This window comes from Dromiciops gliroides, chromosome 4 (assembly GCF_019393635.1).
Source record: "Dromiciops gliroides isolate mDroGli1 chromosome 4, mDroGli1.pri, whole genome shotgun sequence".
NCBI classification, from domain to species: domain Eukaryota; kingdom Metazoa; phylum Chordata; class Mammalia; order Microbiotheria; family Microbiotheriidae; genus Dromiciops; species Dromiciops gliroides.
The window spans coordinates 343,259,513-343,283,004 of NC_057864.1; the positions used below are offsets into that span (position 1 = coordinate 343,259,513).

A 23,492-nucleotide genomic window follows, 5' to 3' on the forward strand; every position below is an offset into this window, starting at 1 on the left:
CTCATAATTTCTTATAGCACAGTAGTATTCAATCACAACTTGTTAGCCATTTCCCAAATGATGGGCATCCCTGCAATTTCCAGTTCTTTGCCACCACAAAGAGAGCTGCTATGAACAGTTGTACATATTAGATTTGTAGTTTCATGTACAATCATCTTTTTTCTTGGTACTATTTTAAGAAAATGCTTGTTTTATTCCATAAATTAAAAATGAAATAAATAATTTTTTTCAAAAGCAGGCAATAGGGTGTAATGGAATAGCACTAGAAAAAAAATACCAAAGCTCTCCAATCCAAGACTTGTACTGTGTTGGGACATTTCCAGCCTATGGGAAGTTTCACCAATACATTTTCAGCCCAAGACTCCTTGGGGTCTCCTTTAATTCAAGGTAACAAAAATATTCACGAGGCCAAACTGCTTCTAGCATTGAAGAGATTTTGAAGTGTTGATTAGGCCTTGAAACATATTGGAATGAAAATCCAAGGTCAAAAATAGAGTTAGTTGTTGAGTATTTTATCTTTTCCTTCCATACTGCCCCTCCCCATCCCCAATAAGATTGCAGATAATCTTAGCTGCTAGCCTAGGTGGTATGGGTGATAGAGTGCTGGGCCTGGAGCCAGGATGGCTCATCTTCCTCAGTTCAAATCTGGCCTCAGACACTTACTACCTAATGTGACCCCGGGCAAGTCACTTAACCCTGTGTGCCTCAGTTTCCTCATCTGTAAAACAAGCTGGAGAAGGAAAAGGCAAACTACTCCAGTATCTTTGCCAAGAAAACCCTAAATGGGGCCATGAAGAGTGAGACATAACTGAATAACAACAATAACAAAGCCTTTGTGTATTTTGGAGGTCTTGTTTTTAGAACATTTTAGATTGGGCGGAACCGGTAAGTTATAAAATACAATATTTCTCTCAGGCAGGGTAGAGAGGTAACTTTCTAACTCAAAAATGGTAGGCTAGGGGTTTATTATCACATTGAAAAGGGATGAAATTATAACCTGTTGTATACTAATACATATACACACATATACATATATACACATATAACATACACATACATAACACATATACATGCACACATACACACATACAACATACACATACATAATACATATGCACACACACATACACACTGACAGATGGAAAGATAGACAGGCAGACAGACAGACAGACAGGCAGGCAGGCAGTCTGGGATAGTTTGAATTGGCTAGATCTTTTATGAGATATAAAAACATTAAGTTATCTGAATCCTCATTCCACCCCCTTCAGAAATTCCTTTGTTGTGTGTTTCCAGGTGATGCTTGTGACAGGAAGTGGAAGTTCCTAAATTCCTAGGAAGAGGCCAAAAATATCATCAGACAGGCAACAGGAAACATTAAAAATATCTCTCAGGAGAAATCCAATTGTGAGATTTCTAGCCCATTGTTTTCTAGATATGGTAAGTTTGGAGCAACTTCAGAGATGTCATCTAGCTGTTAGGGCTCCTGATTCAACTTTATAGCCTGGGTGTTAAGCTAGGACTATTTGTAGAGTGTCTCAAGTTACCTACAAGAACTTGGTCAGAGGATGCTCTGGGGAAATTTTCCATTGTTTGTATAGACTAAAGGTATAAATTCTTAAAGTTCTAGCAGATCTCATAGTCTAGGGACCCTTGCTACTTTTTGTCTGGTCTTTTACAGCCCTGATTTATAAAGCATTCATTATGTGTGAAGTAATTTTGCTAAACTTTGGGAATATAAATAAAAAAGCAAGATGACCCCTGCTTTCAAGGAGTTCATAGTCTAATCAATACAGATAGGGTTAACAGCCAATCACATAGAAATGTTTTATACACACGTGTATGGATATATATCTACATATATATCCATACATATTGTATAGACACATCCATATGTATATATGTGTGTCTATACTATGTGTGCATATATGTGTGTATATATGTGGCATTCAAAGTTCTTCATAACCTGCCCCTCCTCCCTCTTTTCCAGTCTCCACATACCTTATACTCCATCCATCATGTATCCTACAATTCACTCACTCCCACCTCCTTGCTCTCTCCTCAATAAGACACTCAATTTCTGGACTATAATTATTTTCACTTGCTTTCCTTCATGGTTAAAATTCTTTCCCTCCTCCTCTCTGCCTCCTGGTTTCTCTCACTTCCTTCAAGTTCCCACTAAAATTTCACCTTCTACAGGAAGCCTTATCCAATCTTTTAATTCTAGTCCCTTCCCTTTGTTGATTATCTTTAACTTTTCCTGTATATACCTTGTTTGTACATAATTGTTTGCTTGTTGTCTCCCCATTAAAGTATAAGCTCCCTGAGAGCAGGGACTGTATTTTGCCTTTCTTTGTATTCCTAGGGCTTAGCACAGTGCCTGACACATAGTAAATGCTTAATATGCATTTGTTCACTGACTGGTTGAAAGATCCCATGGTCCTTAGTACAGTGGCAAAGCAAATCAGATAATGCATTTTTAAAGTATCCTTTTCATTGAAAAATCATATCTTTTTCCCCCCCTGATACTGAGCCATCTACAATGCCACAGACTTTGGTGAGAACTCTCTTTTCCATATCTTCAGTAGCCATGGCTAATTGATCTATCTCCCTGCATTTAGAATCTCTCTCCAATATACCTTCCACACAGTTGCCATATTGATATTCCTAAAGCAAAGCTCTGATCCCCATATAATATTCCCTTACTCAAGAAGCTTCAGTTACTGCCTCTTGCCTCTAAGAGATAAATTACAAAGTGCTCTCTTTGGCATTTAAAACCCAGGAAAATCTGGATGCAATTTCCTAATTAGATTCAGGCCAATATCCAAACCTGTCTTGCACTTTTTTTTTTTAGAAACTGAACACTGCCATCCAACATATCACCTATATCTCCCATCTTTGAGTCATCTGAAAATTTGATAAGTATGGTTTTTAGGACTTTATCCTTGTCATTTACTTAAAACAAACAAACCACAAAACAAATACCAAGTTAAATAGCACAGGGCTAAGTACTGATGCCCAAGGCATCACTCTGAAGAACTTCTAAGTTAACATTAAACCACTAGTGATTATTCACTGGGTGTGACATACTTGGGATTTTGGATTGTTAGAGCTGGAACAGATCTTTGAGATAATTTTGTAGATGAGGAACCAGGCCCAGAGAAGGGAACAGACTTGCTTAAAGTAACACAGGGAATCAGTGGCATGTGCCGGGGGCCAGAGTCTGGCTTACATGGAATACTTCTATCAAATGACAAATAGGAACTTTTGGACAGTGGGGGCATCCCACTGAGAGCTGGAGCCCCGAAGAAGGATGAGAATTTGCTATATGGAACTGGGCCTCACAGCAGAAGGTTCCTGCCTGTACATGTAAGAAAGTATTATTGAGAATAGGACTCACTATCCCCTAAAGTACACTTTTGCTCAAATTTGTAACAAGATATAAGTTTAAGGAAAAATTTTGGCAAGTTTTTCAATTTTGGAACTGGTTATACCATGCCTCTTAAAATCGCTATTGGCCAGAACACAGATCACATCCTCACCCCCTGCATGTACATCATCCCGAGTTACTATGACAACTCTGTCCTACTGATGGAAATATTATATCCCAGATGCTTCCTGAATTCTCTGAGCAATATTAGACTTATAAGTGTCTACCCAAAACTACCTTTCTCCAAGGATAGAGCTTCTACTATTACAATTTAAATGTGAAGAAGAGGGATGAAAATGGCAGAGAAATCCTGAAAAAATGTGTTATTGTCTTTGGTCTTTCATTTTATTCACCCATTTATTTATTCATCCATCCATCCATCCATTCATTGAACAAATATCTATTGACTGTCTTCTACATGGAAGACACTGTTTCAGTAAGCTGTGTGTCACTCTTTCAAACTGTAAGATTTCTGAAAGCAGTAACTTGGTTTGATGCTCATTATATGCATGAGGGTGCATCCTTGGGTTTGGGGTCTGGAACCTGGGAAACTTGTATCCAGCACCAATCAGGGACTCTTGTACTGACTTGGAAACTGTAAACTTTAAGGCCTATTTAAAATTATATTGAATTCAACACAATTAAAATTTAATTTAAAAAGAATTTATTAAGCCTCTGTTACACGATAAGCTTCATAGACAGATGTTGGACCTTGTAATAACGAAGAACTGTGTTCAAATCCTGTCTCTAGTATACACTAGCTATGTGACTATGGGCAAGGCACTTAACTACTCAGTGCTCTGGGTAATTCTTTAAGATGATTAAGTTACAGGGGAGTAACTTCATACTAGGACTTCCCTACACTGAAGAAATTATAGGTCTGAATTTAAATATATCTATCTATATCTATTTATATATATACAAATATATTTGTATGTATATATGTATAGGTATATACACATATATAGATGTGTGTGTACATATATGTATATGGGTGTATTCATACATATATGCATATAGATATGTATATGTATGGACTTATATTTGTATATACACATATATACACAAATATATTATTATGTATATATGTATGTGTGTGTATATCTATATATATCTATATCTATACTATATATAGATATATATAGTCACATACACATAGACACATATACAAAGACATACACACATATACACATATAGTATATTAGGACCTGAGAATATAAATCCCTGATCTCAAGGATGTTACACTTCAAAAGATATATATATATATATGAATATATATTCATACAAATATATATATGAATATACAATATATATGAATATATGTGAATATACACGAATATATATTCATACAAATTATTGAAATATCAATTAGAAAATAAGTGCAAAGGAGGTACTCATGAGTTCCAATCCCACCCCTGACACTTACTACTTTTATGACTTTGGGTAAGTCATTTAATCTTCTCAGGCTTCAGCTTCATTATCTTTAAAATAAATGTGGGACTAGACAGTCCCCAAGGTCCATTACAGTTCTAATTCTCTGATCATATTGTTTGTTTGTTTGTTTGTTTTTTTAGTGAGGCAATTGGGGTCAAGTGACTTGCCCAGGGTCACACAGCTAGTAAGTGTTAAGTGTCTGAGGCCCGATTTGAACTCAGGTACTCCTGACTCCAGGGCCGGTGCTCTATCCACTGTGCCATCTAGCTGCCCCCTCTCTGATCATATTGGGCTGGGACTGGTTGGTTCATCCTGCTAGCAGGCCTAGGTGCTTCTCAAGAGGAGTTTCCATATGGCTACACTCAACTCCTAAGGTTCTAATATGTCTGTGGGGATACAATCCTACTTGTCATTATATAGTATAGTGGTTGGCACAAGCAGACACTTCTTAAGTGTTTTTTTAATGGGAATGAATCAAATAGTTGAAGGTTTGAGGACTTTGGTATAGTGGGGCGGGGCTCTGAATGTGGAGTCAGAGAACATGGGTTCATAGGACTACAGAATTACAGATTGAGAGCTAGAAGGAAGCTTAAAGGCCAGAAAGTCCAAGTCCCTCAGTATATAGATGAAGAAGCAGAGGCACAGAAATGAGACTTGCCCAGTGACTTGATATTGTGTTTCCGGAAGGATTTGAATCTTGGTCTTTCTGACTCCAAATCTTCCTCTATCCCTTACTACTTGTGGGATTTTTGGACTTAACCCATCTGGGCTTCAATTTCTTCCTCTGCAAAATGAGGGGTTGGGCTATGTGATGTCTAATTTCCCTTTCCAGCTGTAACTTTATTTATTTTTATTTATTTTATTCTGAATGTAAGAAATAAAACAAGCATTTCCATAACATAGTAGAATAGGAAAAAAGTTGATTGCACATGAAACTGTAAATCTATTATGTACAACTTGCTATTCCTTTTAAACCGATAATAAAGTTAGCATGTAACTTTCTTTTCCCCTGTTTTCTTCCCTCCCATCCCCTCTCCCTACAGATGGGTACCATTTAATATGAGTATGAATGTATGTGTGTATAAAAATGTAAAATTATTCTATACATACTTCTATTTATAAGTTCTTTCTCTGGATGCAGATAACATTTTCTTTTATAGGTCTTTTGTAGTTAATTTGGATTATTTATAATAGTCAAAATGACTTTATGCTTCTAAAACCCTATGATCTTGTGAAGCAAAAAAGGTCTGAACTAGAATTACAGCATCAGCTTTGCAAAGGAGGGATGGATTTGAGCATCATTAAGGCTGAAGCAATGATAGGATTTGTTCACTGATTAGATGAGGGAGGTTAGGGAGAGGGGAAATTCAAAGGTGACTCCAGAGTTTTTATACCTGGGTTTCTGGGATGATGGTGGTGTCAACAGAAATAGGGTAATTAGGAGGGACAAATTTTAGGAAAATAATGAAGTTACATTTTAGACACAAGGAGAAATGGACTGTTGAGAAAAGGACACATCTTTCCTTGAGTCCATTTAGAAATGGAATGCCTTTTTTTTTTTTTTGTTAGACTGACTCTAGCTCAGAGTCAGCACCATGGGAAGTCAGAAACTACTGCATTATAGAAACACATACTGGCTTCTAATTTAACTTTTGCTCTCCAGATTCTCTCTCCAAAATGCATTGGTCAATTATTATGCTCTGAAACATTGGAAGCGTTCAGAGGGAAAATAATTTCATTTGAAGATCAGTGGTCATGTTAGGTTAGATTCCCACCACTCATTATTATTAATAACTCATTGTGTGCTCCATTACATTCAAAATGTAGGCACGGAAAAATCATTTGGGCCAATTCTTGTCTCACATCCATTTAAATCTTTCACTGGTTTCCTGCTTGTTTTACAATCAGTTCAGACACATTCTCATCTCCAGACTCACTGGCATTTGGCATTTACCTCTCTATTCTCAGTTTTTCTTATGTCATCACACTAGACTCTTCCAACCTGTTTTCTTTTCATTTCCTTCCTGTTACTCAGTAGTTCTGTCTTTGGGCCCCCCTGCAAGGTCAGGAACAGGTGTTGATCAACTAATTGGCAAAGAGCCAGGGAACCTGGGAGGGGTGGGACAGGGATAGAGATAGATAGCATGCAGTACGTGCTCATGTCTACATCCTTAGCTCCTGGGGCAACAAATCCTATGAATTGTTCAGGTCCTGATGACTATGTTGGCATGTAAGTTCTAATCCTACTTCTGCAGCTAAGACACTATATGACCTTGGGTATGTTGTTTTCCCTCTTTGTGCCTTGGTTGTCTCATTTGTACAAAATATCACTATTCTGCCTTGCTGTGAGGAAAACCCATTGTAAACCATAAAGCATCATATGAGAATGAGAGGCAGCATGGCAAAGTTGGCAGAGAGCTGGCCTGGGAGCCAAGAAGACTGGGTTCAAATGTTTTCTTTTATATTCTACCCATATTACTTTGGTCAAATCATTTAATCTTAATTATTTTTATTAATGCTTTAATAATACTTTAATCTTTCAATGCCTTAAGCAATTCTCAAAAGTATAAATTGCAGCAGGTGTGGGTTTTTCATTGATAGAGGGAGTTCCTCATTGTCAGGTCCCTAAACTGATGGAATCACAGGCCTGGTTAAGACATTATTTATAAAAAGAGGGGATTAGTCTAGTTTTTCCCTAAGCTCTCTTCAGCCCTAAAATTCCACAAACCTACAAGTGTGGGATCTTAGGGCTCCCAGGAATTTAGATTAAGCATTTACATGTATTGTCAATATTCTATTTTTCTCTGTCAATGACAAAAGGGGCGTGATCAAAGAACCTTTCTCAGATCAGTGTCTGAGCAGCTGTCTAGTTTCTGTGTTCTCAAACTTTAAAGAAATAGCTTGGGTAGCAGGCACCTTTCTATTATTAATATAGTCCCTTTTTCTAGGTCATCTTATTCTGATAGCAACACCCGTGTTCCCAACAATAATAATAGGTACCATTTATATAGCGCTGTCCATGTGCCAGGGCACTGTAAGGATTTTACAATTATTATCTCATTTGATCCTCACAACAATCCTGGGAGGTAGATGTGATTATTATCAACCCAGTTTACAGATGAGGAAACTGAGGCAAACACATTAAGTGATTTGCTGCTAGTAAATTTCTCAGGTCAGATTTGAATTCAGGTTTCCATGTGCAGAACTCTATCCACTGGTACCATCTAGCTTTCCCAATAATTTCTCACTTTAAGAATATATTATTTAAACTTACTTATCTTAGAATCATAAATAGGTTGGTGCTTGATGGGACCTTTGAGAGCATCTCCTCTAGTCCCCTTATTTTACAGAAGTGGAAAATGTCCAAAGAGTCAAAATTGATTTGCCCAGTTACACAGCTAACAGAAGGTGAGGATTTGATTGGGTCAATCAATCAAATAACCCCCCACCCCACTTAAGTTAACTGACAAGATGCTCCACCCTAACGCCTAGGAGAAGAAGGCATCCTTACTGAATCAGTCAAACATAGGCTTTAGATTAAGTGATCATTTTCGTTTTGTTTTTGGTTTTTTGTTTTTTTTTGGTGAGGCAGTTGGGGTTAAGTGACTTGCCCAGGGTCACACAGCTAGTAAGTGTTAAGTGTCGGAGGCCGGATTTGAACTCAGGTACTCCTGAATCCAGGGCCGGTGCCTTATCCTCTGCGCCATCTAGCTGCCCCTAAAGTGATCATTTTCAAGATTCTTTGAAGTCACTGGATGAACGGGTGTGATGTCAAATAGGAAACGTGCTCAGATTTGTTGAAGAAAAATGGTCATGCCCTGTTTGTGGTCATTTAAATAGGAAAACAGCTTAAAACCTGTAGACTCAAGTGTCCTTCAATGGAAAGAAGAATGTACTGCTCTTGAGAAAAAAAAAATCACCTGAGGGGGAGGAGAACTTTGGTCTTGGTCTCAGTCCACTCCCACCTTGGCCAGAGAAAGGCCTAATGAACTTTGAAGGAAAAGATAATCTGGTCTTTCTATTTTTTTAAATTTTAGGGTTATTTTTGTTTTTATAATTGTAGACCTAGTCATTGAGGTGTCCTCAGAACAGCTGAAGCACTTTTGTACTGTAAACCAAAGACAAAACAGAAACACTCAGGAGGGACAGCTTCTAGATTCTACATGGAATCCAGCAGAAACTTAACCACCATGTTTAAAGGGAACTTCCTGAGTACTCCATAAAGGACAGAAAAAGAATTACAGCAACCAATTGTCTATGTATTATCACTTGGCTACATGTGCTCTTTAGGTTTGAGCACATTTATTTTTGGACTCAAATTAATTTGTGGGGACGTGTGTTACTGAAACACTTTTTTGGGGGATATTTTGTACCCCTTTCTAAAACCTAATTATGTATGGCTGATAACTGATAATCAATGGTGGAAACATACCAGTGGGGGATCATGAGCTTTGGTGTTAGATAGAAACTCCTTAAATCTTAGTGCCACCCCTGGAACACTGATGAGCAGACCAGCTCTGGGGGCTCTACTTGCCAGTTTGAGTCAGGGTTGGAAGAATAACTATATAACATGCACTAGATAAGCTTAATGCTTTTTTAAAAATTTTACTGCATTCTACAATAATTCCCTTGTGGTAAATTAATCTAAGAATAAAGAGAAATATCAAAAGTAAAGATGAGAAAATAGGATAATCAATACCCACACCTTCTCACTAAAAGCTATGTAACCTATCTTCAACTAATTGTCCTTATGTCTAAAGTCTAAGAGAGCAAACAGGCAAACATTTAAAACGGATAAGGAAGAGGACTCGGTCTTGTGAAACAGTAGAACTGGTTTCTAGTATTGACTCTCACATTAAATGGCTGTTTAACCTTGGGTTCTTTGGAACTCAATTTCCCCAGTGGATTTTTATAGCGCCCTAAGGTTTGCAAAGACCTTTACAAATATTATACAAGTAAACAATCCTGAGAGGGAGGTGCTATTATTATCCTCATTTTAAAGATGAGTAAACTTAAATAGTCAGATGTTAAGTGACTTACTTAGGGTATGTATCTGAGGTTGGATTTGAACTCAGGTCTTCCTGATTCCAGGGCCAGTGCTCTATTTACTGTACCCTCTAGCTGGCTCACATTAGGCAGTTGGACATGTGGGACAAGCTTTTGTAGCTTGACTAATCTGGAATTTCTTGACTCTGTTGCCTTTGGTGGCAAAGTTAGGTGGTACAGTGGATAAAATGCCAGGTCTGGAGTCAGGAAACACTCATCTTCCTGAGTTCAAATCTGGCCTCAGACCCTTACAAGATGTGTGACCTTAAGCAAGTCTTGCAATTCTGTTTGCCTCAGTTTCCTCATCTGTTAAATGAGCTGAAGAAGGAAGTGGCAAAACCACTCCAGTATCTCTGCCAAGAAAACTCCAAATGGGGTCATAAAGAGTCAGATATGCCTGGCATCCTTGCTAGAGCTAAAGAATACACGAAGCATCATTATGATGGGATATTTTGAGTACTTTCAGTAATAGTCAACCTCCTGAAATAGAGTCTAACATGGATTCTAGATTCTACACTGTAGCAGTGGCTAGTGCTGTCTTGATGCTCCAGTGGTCACACTTCAGATTTCCTTTTTCACTCTCTCACTTAATTCCATTACTTCCCTTCCCTCTGTTGTTGTTGTTGTTGTTGTTGTTCAGTCGTTCAGTCATATCTGATTTTTCATGACCCCCTTTGGGATTTTTTTGGCAAAGATAGTGGTGTTATTTGCTATTTTCTTGTCCAGCTCATTTTATAGATGAGGAAACTGAGGCAAACAGGGTCCTTGTCCAGGGTCATACAGCTAGGAAGTGTCTGAGGTCAGATTTGAACTCAGGAAGAAGAGTTTTCCTCACTCCAGGCCTGGCACTCTATCCACCGTGCCAGATGTAAATCCTTGATTGGCTTTTAAAGCCCTCTACAACCTGATGCCCACTTATCTTTCTAGCATCGTAGACATTCCTCTTCCTGCCATACTCTATGATCCAACCAAATTAGTCTTCTCTCTGTTCCTCACACATGGCACTCCATCTCTCATTTCTGTGCCTTTGCCCTGACTGTCCCCCATGCCTGAGATGTGCTCCCTTTTCACATAACATTTGTTTGACCTTTAATATTCACCTTTAGTACCACCTTCTCCACAAGTCTTTCCTCATTATCCTACATCCTAATGCCCTCCCTCTCAAGCAACTTTTTTGAAATTTGTTCTGTATACACTTATAGATGCATGTGCTTTTCCCTCTACTACAATGTAGGCATCATGAGAGCTAGGATTTTTTCACTTTTTTATATTTATACCTATACATATTTATATGTTTTTTATATTTATATTTGGTTATCTAGCACATAGTATACCCTGAATGTTGACTGATTGATTAGCCAGTTTGGAACTTTGCTGTCAAAGATCTTTCTACATCTTTCCATGCTTTGTTTATCCCTCTCCCTTCCCCTCCAATATAAAACAAAATTTTTATTATTAACATGTCAAATTCAAGTCATAGTAACATGCCACATTTACTGTTTACAGGGGATTCCTACTACACATTTATTAGCTTGCTTTTACCATTGTGATGAATATTTATTCCAAATAGTTAAGGTGGATCACTAATAGTGAAGATAGTATAATACATCCTGCCTGTTGAACTATATTTTGCTTGTTGAACTGTATTATATATTATACTTAATCACACTAATCACCCACCCAGTCTTCTCTTTCCAGATACACAGACAAATACACACACACACACACACACACACACACACACACAGAGATACATACAGTTCTTAAGGAGGCACTTTCTGTTTCTGTTTTTGTTTTTTGCTGGGCAATGAGGGTTAAGTGACTTGCCCAGGGTCACACAGATAGTGTCAAATGTCTGAGGTCGAATTTGAACTCAGGTTCTCCTGAATCCCAGGCTGGTGCTTTATCCACTGCACCACCTAGCTGGCCGTCGAGGCACTTTCTTTGCATTAAAAGCAAGGTTTCTTGGAACACCTAGAGCTATGTTTAGGCACTTGGAGTGCTTGACTTCACACTCTGCTTTTGCAATTCGATGCAAGACAGCTTACCCCTTCCCCTCCCCAACCCTCATAATGCAAAGATGTTTGAATAGTCAGTTCATTGAAATGCTGATTTATTATCCTCACAAAATATATTTTGAGCCATTTTGTGTGTGTGTGTGTGTGTGTGTGTGTGTGTGTGTGTGTGTGTGTGTGTGTGTGTGTGGCAATTGGGGTTAAGTGACTTGCCCAGGTTCACACAGCTAGTAAGTGTCAAGTGTCTGAGGTTGAATTTGAACTCAAGTCCTCCTGACTCCAGAGCCTGTGCTCTATCCACTGCACCACCTAGCTGACCCCCTTGAGCCATTTTTTAGGCTGATCTCTCCTTTTACTGAAAAAGCTCATTCCAGAGTCTCCATGTTCCTATGTTGTTTAGTATGGAGATAAACACTATTAAATATCAGTCAGTTTGGAGAATAGGATTTAATTAAAGAGATATTTTACCCCTTGGGAGAAACGTTTCCTTTAAAGGAAACAGTTCACTAAGTTAACAGAAAGCACAATTGAAAAACAGAAGTCCCCCCAAATGGAGCCTGAGCAGACCTCAGAGGCCCTTTTCATTGCATGTTATTGGTAAGGTTTGCAAGTCACTCCCCAGGGACAGCTGCTATTGTTATAGCAGTCATCCTCCCTGCTGTTCTCCTGGAGTAACAAATGTAGACATTTTTTTCCATTTAGGTAAACACTAGATGGCCTGACTTCATGAAAATCCCAAACATAGACCAATTGATTCCTTGGATACATGAGGCTTCTTGTCTCTTTCTCTGATGAGGCATTATTTTAACTAAAACTTGCCTTACTCAGTGTTTTCCCCCACTCTTAAGACATGGTCTTGCATATGTAAAAATTCCCACTCCCCTTCAGCCCAGGAATGCTGTTGCTCCCAGATTCTCATGATAAAAAGACTGTGGGATTCATGGCTGAACTGCTGGCAGCTGATTTTCATTAGGACTTTGATGAGAAACTTAAGTTGGAATTACAAACATCTGTGGTTACACTTCCCTCCAGTGAACTGTTTCCCAGAACTTAACTCTACCACACCAGGAGAAGAAAAGGCAGCCAAGAAAAGGATGCTGCCAAGAGACCCAACTAGCAATTCTTGTTGTGGTGAGCACCAAAAAAATATGGTCCTAGGGTAAGCTGTTAACTGGGTGGGAGGGAGGGGAGCATCACGGAAGAGGTCGTGTGGTTAAATATTGGAAATTTGTACCCAAATCCTTGGGGTGGGGTGGGGAGTGAGAGATACATTCAGTAAGAGAGGGGTAGAGATACCAGGATAGGGATAGAGATTCCAGGAGGGTTAGTAGTGCCTATGAGTGGACACCCCAAGATACCTTTAGGTCACCATTGAACAGGCTACCTTCAGGGAAAGGAAGCAGACCCAGGAAAATTTCGCCTGGGTTGCCACAATATTGTTGTATGTGGGAGGGCAAGAACACCATATGGTACCTCCCTAGTGAAACTAATTATTCTTTCAGCATTGCTTAGTGCATAGAAGGGAAGCCTTGGAGTCAGACCAACCTAGGTTCAAGTTTCACCTTTTGAGACACACTGACTGTGACCCTAGGCAAGTCATATAACTACTCAGTTTCTCAAGAAATTCTTTAAAACTAGAAATTGCAAGGCAGATCAAGAAACATTTATTAAGCCCATCTTGTGTCAGGCACTACGCTAAGTGCTGAGGATAAAAATACCAGCAATTGGTAAGGCAATTGGGGTTAAGTGACTTGCCCAGGGTCACACAGCTAGTAAGTGTTAAGTGTCTGAGGTCGGATTTGAACACAGGTACTCCTGAATCCAGGGCTGGTGCTTTATCCACTGCGCCACCTAGCTGCCCTGAGGCACAGAAAAATTAAAGTTGTCATATCACTAGTGAGAGTCTGATGTGGAAGTTGAGCCTAGATATTACCAACTCCAAGTCTAGTATCCTAGATGCCACATGAGTCAGAAAGACCCAAAGTTGAATCCTCCCTCAGATATGAATGGTGTGGGCCTGGAAAGTTATTCAGCCTCTGTGGGACTCATTTTCTTGTTCTGTAAAATGAAGTTGGACTTGATGATGATTTTCAGCTCTGTCTATATTCTTATGAACTGAATTCATTCTACTTACTGAAGCGGTACTAGCGCTATCATTCCTCTCAATATTTCAGTGCCCTGGTACAAAGACCCAGTTGCCCTACCCTAGTCATAATTCTTCACAAATGCACATGTATAAATAGAGATATTGAGATGGACCCTCCCAGCTTATATTTCAATGAAATATCATCCCTACTCAGTAGCATATGAACTCCTTGAAAATAAGAAATTTTTCTTTTTTGTCTATATACCACCAAGGCATTCAATCAATATTTGTTGAATGGAATGGAATTTAATTCTTTTTGAGAAAATACAAGTAAAATGCAATTGCTGAGAAAAGCACAGTCTGGGCATTCAAAAGAATGTACATATAACCATGTTTCTGAAACTCTTATTCTTAGTATTTGTCTCTTTCCAGTCATCAATTCAAATTCTATCTTTTACACCTTTACCATTATTCATGTATTCCCTTTGAGCTGGGTTAAGAAACCTGAAGAAAGGGGATTTGCCTATCTGCTTAAAGGGCACTGTGTGTAACAAGCTAGATTTGGGAAAGAATGAATTTAATTACTGTTAAAGAAAAAAAAAGGACTTTCCCCTTAATATTTCAGGGGTGTCCATGCTTCCCAAACAGATTTCTTTCTTTTCTTTTCTTTCTCTTTTTTTCCCCCTGTGAGGATCAAAGTATCCTATTACAAGGGAAAAGATAAAAGTTCAACTAGAGACTAAGCGGACTATTTGGTAGGGAAAGGTGGCAAGTTTTAAGCTATATTCCCTCTCCATTACCGTTTCCCTAGCTTGATGTACATATCAACCCACCAGAGATCAGCAAACAAGCTTTGACCTGCTCAGTTTCCAACTTGGTCTGAGTGCCTTTCCTTCCCTTCTGACAGCTTACCATATTGACCCCAGACTTAGTGCAGACATCTAATTGACTTTGGCCTACTTACTATAGCTCAGAACTCCTGAACTCAAGTGATCTACCAGTTTCAGTCTTGCCAGTAGCAAGGATTACAGGCATGCACCATAATTATTGGCATTAAGATTTATTCTCCATTCCAATAGAATGTAAACTCCTTGAGGGCAGAGATTTGTGCATGTGTGTGCACATGCATTTGTCTGTGTATCCCCAAAGAACATTGCATACAGCATGCACTTCATAAGTACTTGTTGAATTTAATTTAGTTCTATTCTGAGAAGCTGGTGCATTTGGGAAAAACATAGTTTGAATTAATAATCAAATATTGAAAGAAACCACATTTTCCAGAGAATAAATCTTTTTGAGAAAGAACATAGACTAATCCCCCAAAAGGTCTTGGTGATAACTTGGCCAGCAGCTTAGAGAGAGAGAAGGGGGAGAGAGAGACAGACAGATAGATCAATAAAGTGTTTGGTCTCCACGTCTTAAAGCCATCTCTTACAAAATGCAGAGAAATATGAAACCTATAAGCAGAGGGATTTTTTATTTTCTAAAAACAATTTGAGCAAAGGAACTTACTGTTGTACATGGTGCTATGCCAAATATCATCTAGAATAAGTTGAACAATTACTGCCCTTTGTCTCATCCAACATGGATACCACAATAATTGATATTTGTGGGGAAGAAAATAGTTGAGGCATACTTACACAGCAAAGATATATTATGGTTCAGAGAAAAGATCCATAAAGAGAAGATGATTTATATCAACTATGCTAGAAATTTGAGATAAGGGTACCTCAGATATAGATAAATAAAGGAAATCATTGCTTCAATTCTTGGCAACTTCAACATAACTTGTACTGATCACACAGTCTATGTTCAATACCTGCTACTTGAACTGAATGGTATGGTTTATTTAAAGGTATTTCCAAATATTTGAAAAAATAGCACCATAGTTGATATTTTTTTTATTCCAGAAGAGAAAAGTGTTGAGATTCATTAGACCTGTATTCTAGTTCAACTCTGCTACTGCTAGACGTATAATATATAACCATGGACAACACCTTTTCACTTCTGCCAGGCTTTTGTTTGCTTAGTGGTAACTTGCGGAGTTTGGACGGCATAGGTTTTTAGCTCCTTCCCAGCTGTAATAATCTCTGATTTCCCATTCATCCTTTTCTAGACTCATCCTTTCCTAGAGACTGCTTCTACTTTGGAAGTAAGATCTTTAAAACCTGGGGGCAGCTAGGTGGCGCAGTAGATAAAGCACTGACCCTGGATTCAGGAGTATCTGAGTTCAAATCCGGCCTCAGACACTTGACACTTAACTAGCTGTGTGACCCTGGGCAAGTCACTTAACCCCCATTGCCCCACCAAAAAAAACCAAAACAAAACCTGTCTTTCTAACAATCACCAACCTTATTGCTGTTAATTAGAAATTTCCAAGGGCCATAAAATGACCTATTATTATATCCCAACCACATAGTACAGTGCATTGTACACAGTAGGCCCTTAATAAGTGTTGAATTGAAGTGCAAACAAGGAGTGACATTTCTTAATCCTGAGAAATTTGAAGATGAAGAGATCATTTTTCAGCTATGGAGATCAGGAAAAAATCTGAGAAGACACCTAGGTTAGGATGTAAGTTCCTTGAAGGTAGGGGCTTTTATTTTTGTCATTGGATTGCCAGTATCTAGTATAGACCTGGCATGTAATAGGCACTTTGTAAAGGATTTATTGATGAGTGTGACCTTGAAGGGAGTTATTTCAATAGAAAGATATGGGCCGGGACTCATTCTAGGGATAGGGGGCAATATGATCAAATGTATGGAAATGAGCAAGAACAGTATGGAGTAGGAAGGGGGTAGTCAAGAACAGTTTCGTTTGGCCAGGATGTAGAATACATGAAGAAGAGCAAGATAAGGCTGGAAAGGAATGTTGGAGCCAGATTGTACCCGTGTTATTCAGTCAGCAGTGGGGAACCACTGAAAGTTTTTGAGGAGAGGAGCCACATAATCAGAGTCCATTAGGAAATTTACTTCTCACTAGCTCTGTGAAGTAGATGGAAGAGATGATATCTCAGAGGGAGGAAGTCCAGTTAGGAAGCTCTTATGGTAGTCTAGGCAAAGTGCAATGAGGACCAGATCTAAGGTGACTTTCAAGCCTGATTGGAGAGGTAGTGATGGATTCCAGAGATGCTGTATGGGTATGAACAACATATTTTAGCAATAGGGTGAATATGTGGGATGAATGGAAAGAAGAGGCAAAAAGGACTCCCCTCTTTCAAGGCCCAGATAACTGGAATAGCTTTATTTGGTAGACAATTAGAAGTAACTTATTTCCAGTGAGTTCCACAATAATGAGCATGAAAGTTGGGGGAAAATCCTTTAGAATATGCCTAATTCTTAGGGTGTTTTGGACAATTAGGATTGGTTGTGCAATATAACAATAACAGCTTATACCTACATAGTAATTTATAAAATGTTCTCTTCACAACAACTCTGATACTGATGATGGTAATTTTCTGGACCTATGTGGTACAATGGATAGAACACTGGGCATGAAGTCAGGAAGAATCATCTTCCTGAGTTCAAATCCAGCCTCAGATACTTACTAGCTGTGTGACCCTGGGCAAGTCACTTAACCCTGTCTGCCTCAGTTTCCTCATCTGTAAAATGAGCCAAAGAAGGAAAAGACAAACCCCTCCAGTATCTTTGCCAAGAGAACCCCAAATGTGGTCACAAAGAGTTGGACACAACTGAAACGACTGAACAACAAATATGTAATGTTATTGGCTTAGGCAGCTTCTGGTAAGGTAACTTCTTCCTCCATCCATGCAGATAGATTATTATTCTGGAATCAATAGCCCTAGAACATTGCTTGGGGGCACTGAGAGATTAAATGATTTGCGGGGGTCACACAATCAATATGTGGCAAGAAGGGACTTAAACTCAGGACCTACCGACTCAAAGGCCACTCTTTCTTATACCAATCTGGGTCTCATAAACATGACCCCTGCTTTGTAGATAAAACAGATTCTCAGAGGTTAAGTACTTAAGTTATGATAAAGCTATTAAGCAGTGGATCCAGGACTCTTAACCTTCACATTTATGCCATGTTTTATAGTTTATGACAACACAGTCAGTTAACTAGAAGGACCAGAATTTAAAAACCTTGAACAACCAAAGCTGTCATCAATTGTCATCAATTGACACAATGTCTCTGTACATACTAAAGATAGTAGAATGGAAATTTTTATTTCAGAGCAAAAATATATTATCTGTAATTATTTGTCTTTCAAGTGCATTTGTACAGATAGAAGAAATTATAGTAAAATTATTTTTAAAAATAAACAGTTCTCATATCAGTTGACCCATCTGTTCCTTTTACTTAAGTAGTAAAGGTGTTATCTCCCCATTTCACAAATGGAAAAACCCAGAGAAGTTGTAACTGACTTTCTATGGCCACAGAGTTAGCAAATATATAAGCTGTGTCTAGAATTCAGTCCTCAGTGACCTTTCTATTACGCCAAGCTGACTCTCAGTGTGGTTGCCATTTGTGGAATATGTGTGGCTAATTGTTGACCAACGTGTGGTGAATTGATGCTGAGGGGCAAGCACTGGAATGGGTGATGTTACAGTGTCCTAGGTTTCTATGCTGGGTACCCCATTCATTCTTCCACCACATCCTCTCTCTATGCTTCTTTTATTTCTCCCCTCCATTTTCCAAAATGGTGAATCTTTCTACACCCACATAGAAGTAATGGTTCTGTCAAACTTTTCACTACAAGGGCAGGAGAAAGCTACCTCCTTCTCCCTATCCCTCATACCTTAGACTGGTATAACACGACTGAACCACCCCTTCCCTTTTAAACTATCAGCGTCCTAGAAGTTCATTTTAGGAGAAGAGGAGCCTACATTTTGACCCAGTCAATGCCATCCATCACGTCAAGTTCATAAAGACCTGAAGAGTGAAAAGTGAAAGGCAGAGAGAAGGCATTTATTAAGTCCTGGGTGCCCTTTCTCTGCTCTGTTAGTCATGCTTTCCCTTGTCTTTGAAGTGCTGGTAGTATGAGAGTCCCAGGAGAATTTGAGAATAAATCATTCATATAAAACTCAACCAATAAAGGGTATGTGTGTATTTTTAGGACATTCCATTATCCATGTCTCAAATCTTCCCTCATGGAAAAATATGTGTGTACACACACACGTTTATGGAACATACATATCACATGTGCAATATATTAAATATAGAATTATAAATTTTATATGGACTATATTATATATACACCATACACACATAAAACATGTGTATGTGTATATACAAAATATGTCTATAAACACACATTTATAGCTAGATTTAGTGTATATATGTAGGCATAGGTATACTTGTGGTCTTCATGATGAGTTTCCATGTAGCTGCTCTATTATTGAAGGTGGAGAACGTATGTGGCTTGAGTTCTGTTTGTGTTTTGTCTATGAAGGGAATAGTAAACGTTGTGGCAGGGGATCAGCCTTCTTTGTGGGATCAGTCTTAACACGGGGCATTCTGTGAAAATATGTAGTGGAAACCACAATCCCCTCCCTCTGCCCCCCTTTCTGTAGCATATAATTTGACTCTGTTTGGAATGACTAAGGATCTCTGTCTGTCAGTTACAGAAAACCACTGACCTCTTCTAGCATTTGGAACCATTTCTTTAGGGAAATTAAAGGACTATTAGAATCAAACAGTGTTATGAAGTTAACTTCCTATGGGACATTCTTTCTGGTTGGCAGGTAAAAAAACCTTAGCAAGAAGACTGGATTTACTTATTAAGTCAAAAGCACCCAGTAGAAACAAAGCTTTAAAAACAGATGAAAGAAAGAGCTAAAAGTTATTATTATTATCATTACCATCATCATAGTATTTTCATAGGATTATGTTCATAAATACTATGAAAATACATGTTATTTTCAAAGTATTTCATAGTATAGATCTGGAAGAATAACAATGAGCATTAATATAGGACTTTGAAGTTTGCAAAGCACTTTATAAATATTATGTCAAATGGTCCTTAATCCTGTGAGAGAGGTGTTATTATCATCTCTGTCTTAAAGATAAGGAAACTGAGGCTGAGAGAAGTGATGTGACTTGCTTAAAGTCAAACAGACAAAAAAGTGACACTGGTCCAATCAGTTGTGCATGAGATGATGTGTGAAATTTGCATCTAGTTTTATCATTTAATTTCATGTTCTCTAAATATATACATTGTTGGCAGTGGTTCTCCCCCTTACCCCATCCCATCCTGGGAAACTCATGACAGAATGCATTCAGTATATTCAACCTTGTCTCCCATGAACAGGCATTTCATTCAGGGACTTTCCGTTTGGTAAGCAACAGGTGGAGATAATGTTTCCCAGTGGTTAATTTCAAGCCTGTGAAGAGGAGGTTCACTCCCCACATTGTGGAGTGTATCCAAACCCCAGTTCGCTCCCCAGTGTTGAGATATTTAATTGACCATAGTACATGCTCATTATTTTCTCATGTAGCTTACATTTCACACCCTACAGTGTTGCTGGTGTGGTCTGTTCCCACCTAGAATTTCTTAACTGGAGGGGCCCTAATCCCTTGGAAGACATAATGTGGGGATTTGTGGATCTTCCTTTTGTACTTTTGAGGTTTTTCAATATAATCTAGGCCTGAATTTTTAGGGTAATTAATATTTGAGATCTATTTGAATTCTGATGCTTATTCTACCTGTATAATCTTGGACAAGTCATTTAATTTCCCTGTGCCTCAGTTTCTTTATCTTTAAGAAGGTTAGACTAGACAACCTCTGAGGTCCCTCCTGGCTGTAGAGATATGATTCTGTAATATGGATTTCTGTGCCATTAGCAATCTTTCTCTCTCTGTGTCTCGGTGTCTGTCTCTGTCTCTTTCTTCCTTCCCATAAACTTCAGTGACTTTCATTTGCCTCCTACTCAGTATCTCCCCCACACTGGATTGTCTGATCTATAGGGCCCCTCAACCCTTTACTCTTAGATCTTGACCCTTCCCCCTCAACAAATTTCTATACTTTGTCATTGTTATCTTTTTCTCCCCTAAATGAAAATGAGTGTTTCACATTCAAGTAACAGACTTTTTCATAAACATGACACTGACAACACATTCCAGTTTGAGGATTCTTTTTAATTTAAAACAAAATCTGGGAGTAATCTTAAATTTTTTCATCATGTTTGAGACTGACAGTGACTTCATTATAGGTCACAGAATCATAAATCTTGAATTACAAAGCACCCAAGAGGCCATTTGGTCCAACATGCATATTTTAAAACTGGGGAAACTGAGACCCAGGGAAGTTAGATGATTTGTTCAAGGTCACCCACACAGGCAGTAATCATCAAAGGTATCCACTCCCAACTGACCCTCTCCCAGCTTGTCTTCTCTTAGAAGGGAACTTATCTGTCATCTAAGATAGAAATGAATTAATGTTACCAATATTACAACAGTAGATTTCCTTTCACATCAGAAACTTTACCTAAAGTCTGAGTAAGGGAGAAGTCAGTGACTACCTAGGAGTATTAAGGGACTTAGGTTCACTGAGACAGAATAATTCTACTGGTCAGGAGTTTGTCCTAAGTACTGGCAAGAAACTCAGAAACATTCCTGGCCATACTGTGGGGTGCAGGCTGAAGGTACGTGCCTTTCATAATCTGAAAAATAATCTGTCGACTGAGAAAGCCTTTCCCATAGAAATTCTCTTAATCATTTTATAAAATCTTTCAAAGCTGACTATAATGCAGGTAAGAACACCATGGTGTGTGTGTGGGGGGGAGCGGGGGGGGGATAGGAGGGAAGAAGGGTGGGGAAGAAAGAAGGGAAACACATACAACATGTGAGGAGAAAGTTTTCACATGAGAGAGAAAATAGTTACTATACCTCAGCAAAAAGCACCCGACTTCCAGCAGCTAGCGATGGCTCTCTGTTATCAGCCGAGTCTTGTCTGCTGATTGCAGAACTACCTTCAAAGTCAAACTGAAAAGCGCTGCCCTCCACTGCTGCAGTGCTGGAGGAGATGCATCCCGAGAAAAGCAGAATAGGAAAAACATAAGACCAGGCAGAGATCAAAGCCATTTCCTTCTTTTACATCCAGGAGTGTGGTCTTCTAAGAGCTTAGTAATTGTTTACCCCCTTCTTCAATCAGCCCCCCTCGGTTCAGTGGTGCCTCAGTTATTTTAACTTTCTTTCGGTTTGTAGTTTCCAGATGTGGCACTTTAAGACAGCCTAACCAGCAACTTATTTAAAAAAAAAAAAAGAGGGGGGAAGAGGGAGAGCTTTTTGCTTCCTCTCCTATGTAAGTCTCTCTCTCTTTCTCTCTCTCTCTCTCTCTTTTCTCCTCCCTCCCTCCCTCCCTCTCTCTCTCCCTCTCCTCTTGTAACTCTTCTTTTTCCCTTGGTCTGGTTGAATAATACACAGATGGGCAGTGCTTAAATGGAGAGTGTCAAAATGCAGATTGTATTCCAGGAAAGCCCCACTCTCTCCCCAGCCACCTTATCTCCCCAAAGTCAGGATACAGACTGACTCTTTATTCTGCCTCTGGCTTCCTTCAGGCAATCACATCACTCCCTTTTACCTTTAGCTATGGGACCCTCCCACTCTCCCTTCTCCAGCCAGACACTATGCTCCGGTCATCCCCCTTGACCCTCACCATCACCTTTCCTGATTTGGAGATGGTCCAATGGCTTTAGATGAATAGTCAGCTTCTACACATTGGCTTTAAAAACAAACAAAAAAATCCCACTACCATTTATTTAGTCAAGGTGCCAATTTCCCCCCTCAAAGAGCCACAGAGAGGAGTGGAAAAAGATTCTAGGGAAAGGAGCCAGATTTAGACTATCCCAAATAATATAAGGGCAGGGTGCCCACTCTCTTGACCAAGTTTTCTTATTTTCCTCAGGCAGAGTTGTGGGGTTTGTTTTGTTTATTTGTTTTTGTTTTTTTCTTGCATCAGAGAGTAATACCTTCACTTCAAACTTCCAGGCCCATCCCTCTTGATCCTGACAGCTCCTTCTCTCCTCACCCAGCACGGATATAAGAAGAATATCATTCATTCATTCCCTGCAACTTTGGAAAATGACTTCATTACTCAAATGCATGAACTTTATTTACAAAGAACATCTTGTTTTCCCCCTAAAGAGGTGCTTTGTAAGGCCTCAGGAACAAGGCCTGCAGTGTACGAATGACTGTCAAATATACTGCCCACAGCCGATCTCATACTTTTTTTGCCTGTAATCTCATGAAGACTTCATCTGTCTAAGTAACGTAACCTTTCTAAGATTTCTGGACACAGTTAGGATATAATTATACTAATGGTGACTGTGTTAGTGGGTCACTTGTCACCGTATCCAATAAGCACCTTGTTTTCCATTTGCCCTCATAAGTTAGACTTTTAAATTCTTATGAAACCTGGTGTTTGAGAGATTATATGGGATAGCACTTTTCATGCACATAAAACCTTGGCTAGCTCAGAACCTTACCAATATTTTCTAGCTACCCGAAACTGGAAAATCAC

General features: G+C 38.9%; 1 protein-coding gene across 1 annotated transcript in view; it reads right to left on the bottom strand.

Annotated features, from left to right (window-relative positions):
• The window catches only part of LAMA4 (laminin subunit alpha 4), a 199,818-nt gene extending 177,344 nt beyond the window's left edge, over positions 1 to 22,474 (bottom strand). Inside the window, exon 1 of the mRNA XM_044003053.1 lies at positions 21,860 to 22,474. Within this exon, the coding sequence (XP_043858988.1) occupies positions 21,860 to 22,054 (195 nt within the window). The 5' untranslated portion in view covers positions 22,055 to 22,474. The remainder of the gene's footprint in view (positions 1 to 21,859) is intronic.
• Positions 22,475 to 23,492: the final 1,018 nt, after the last annotated feature.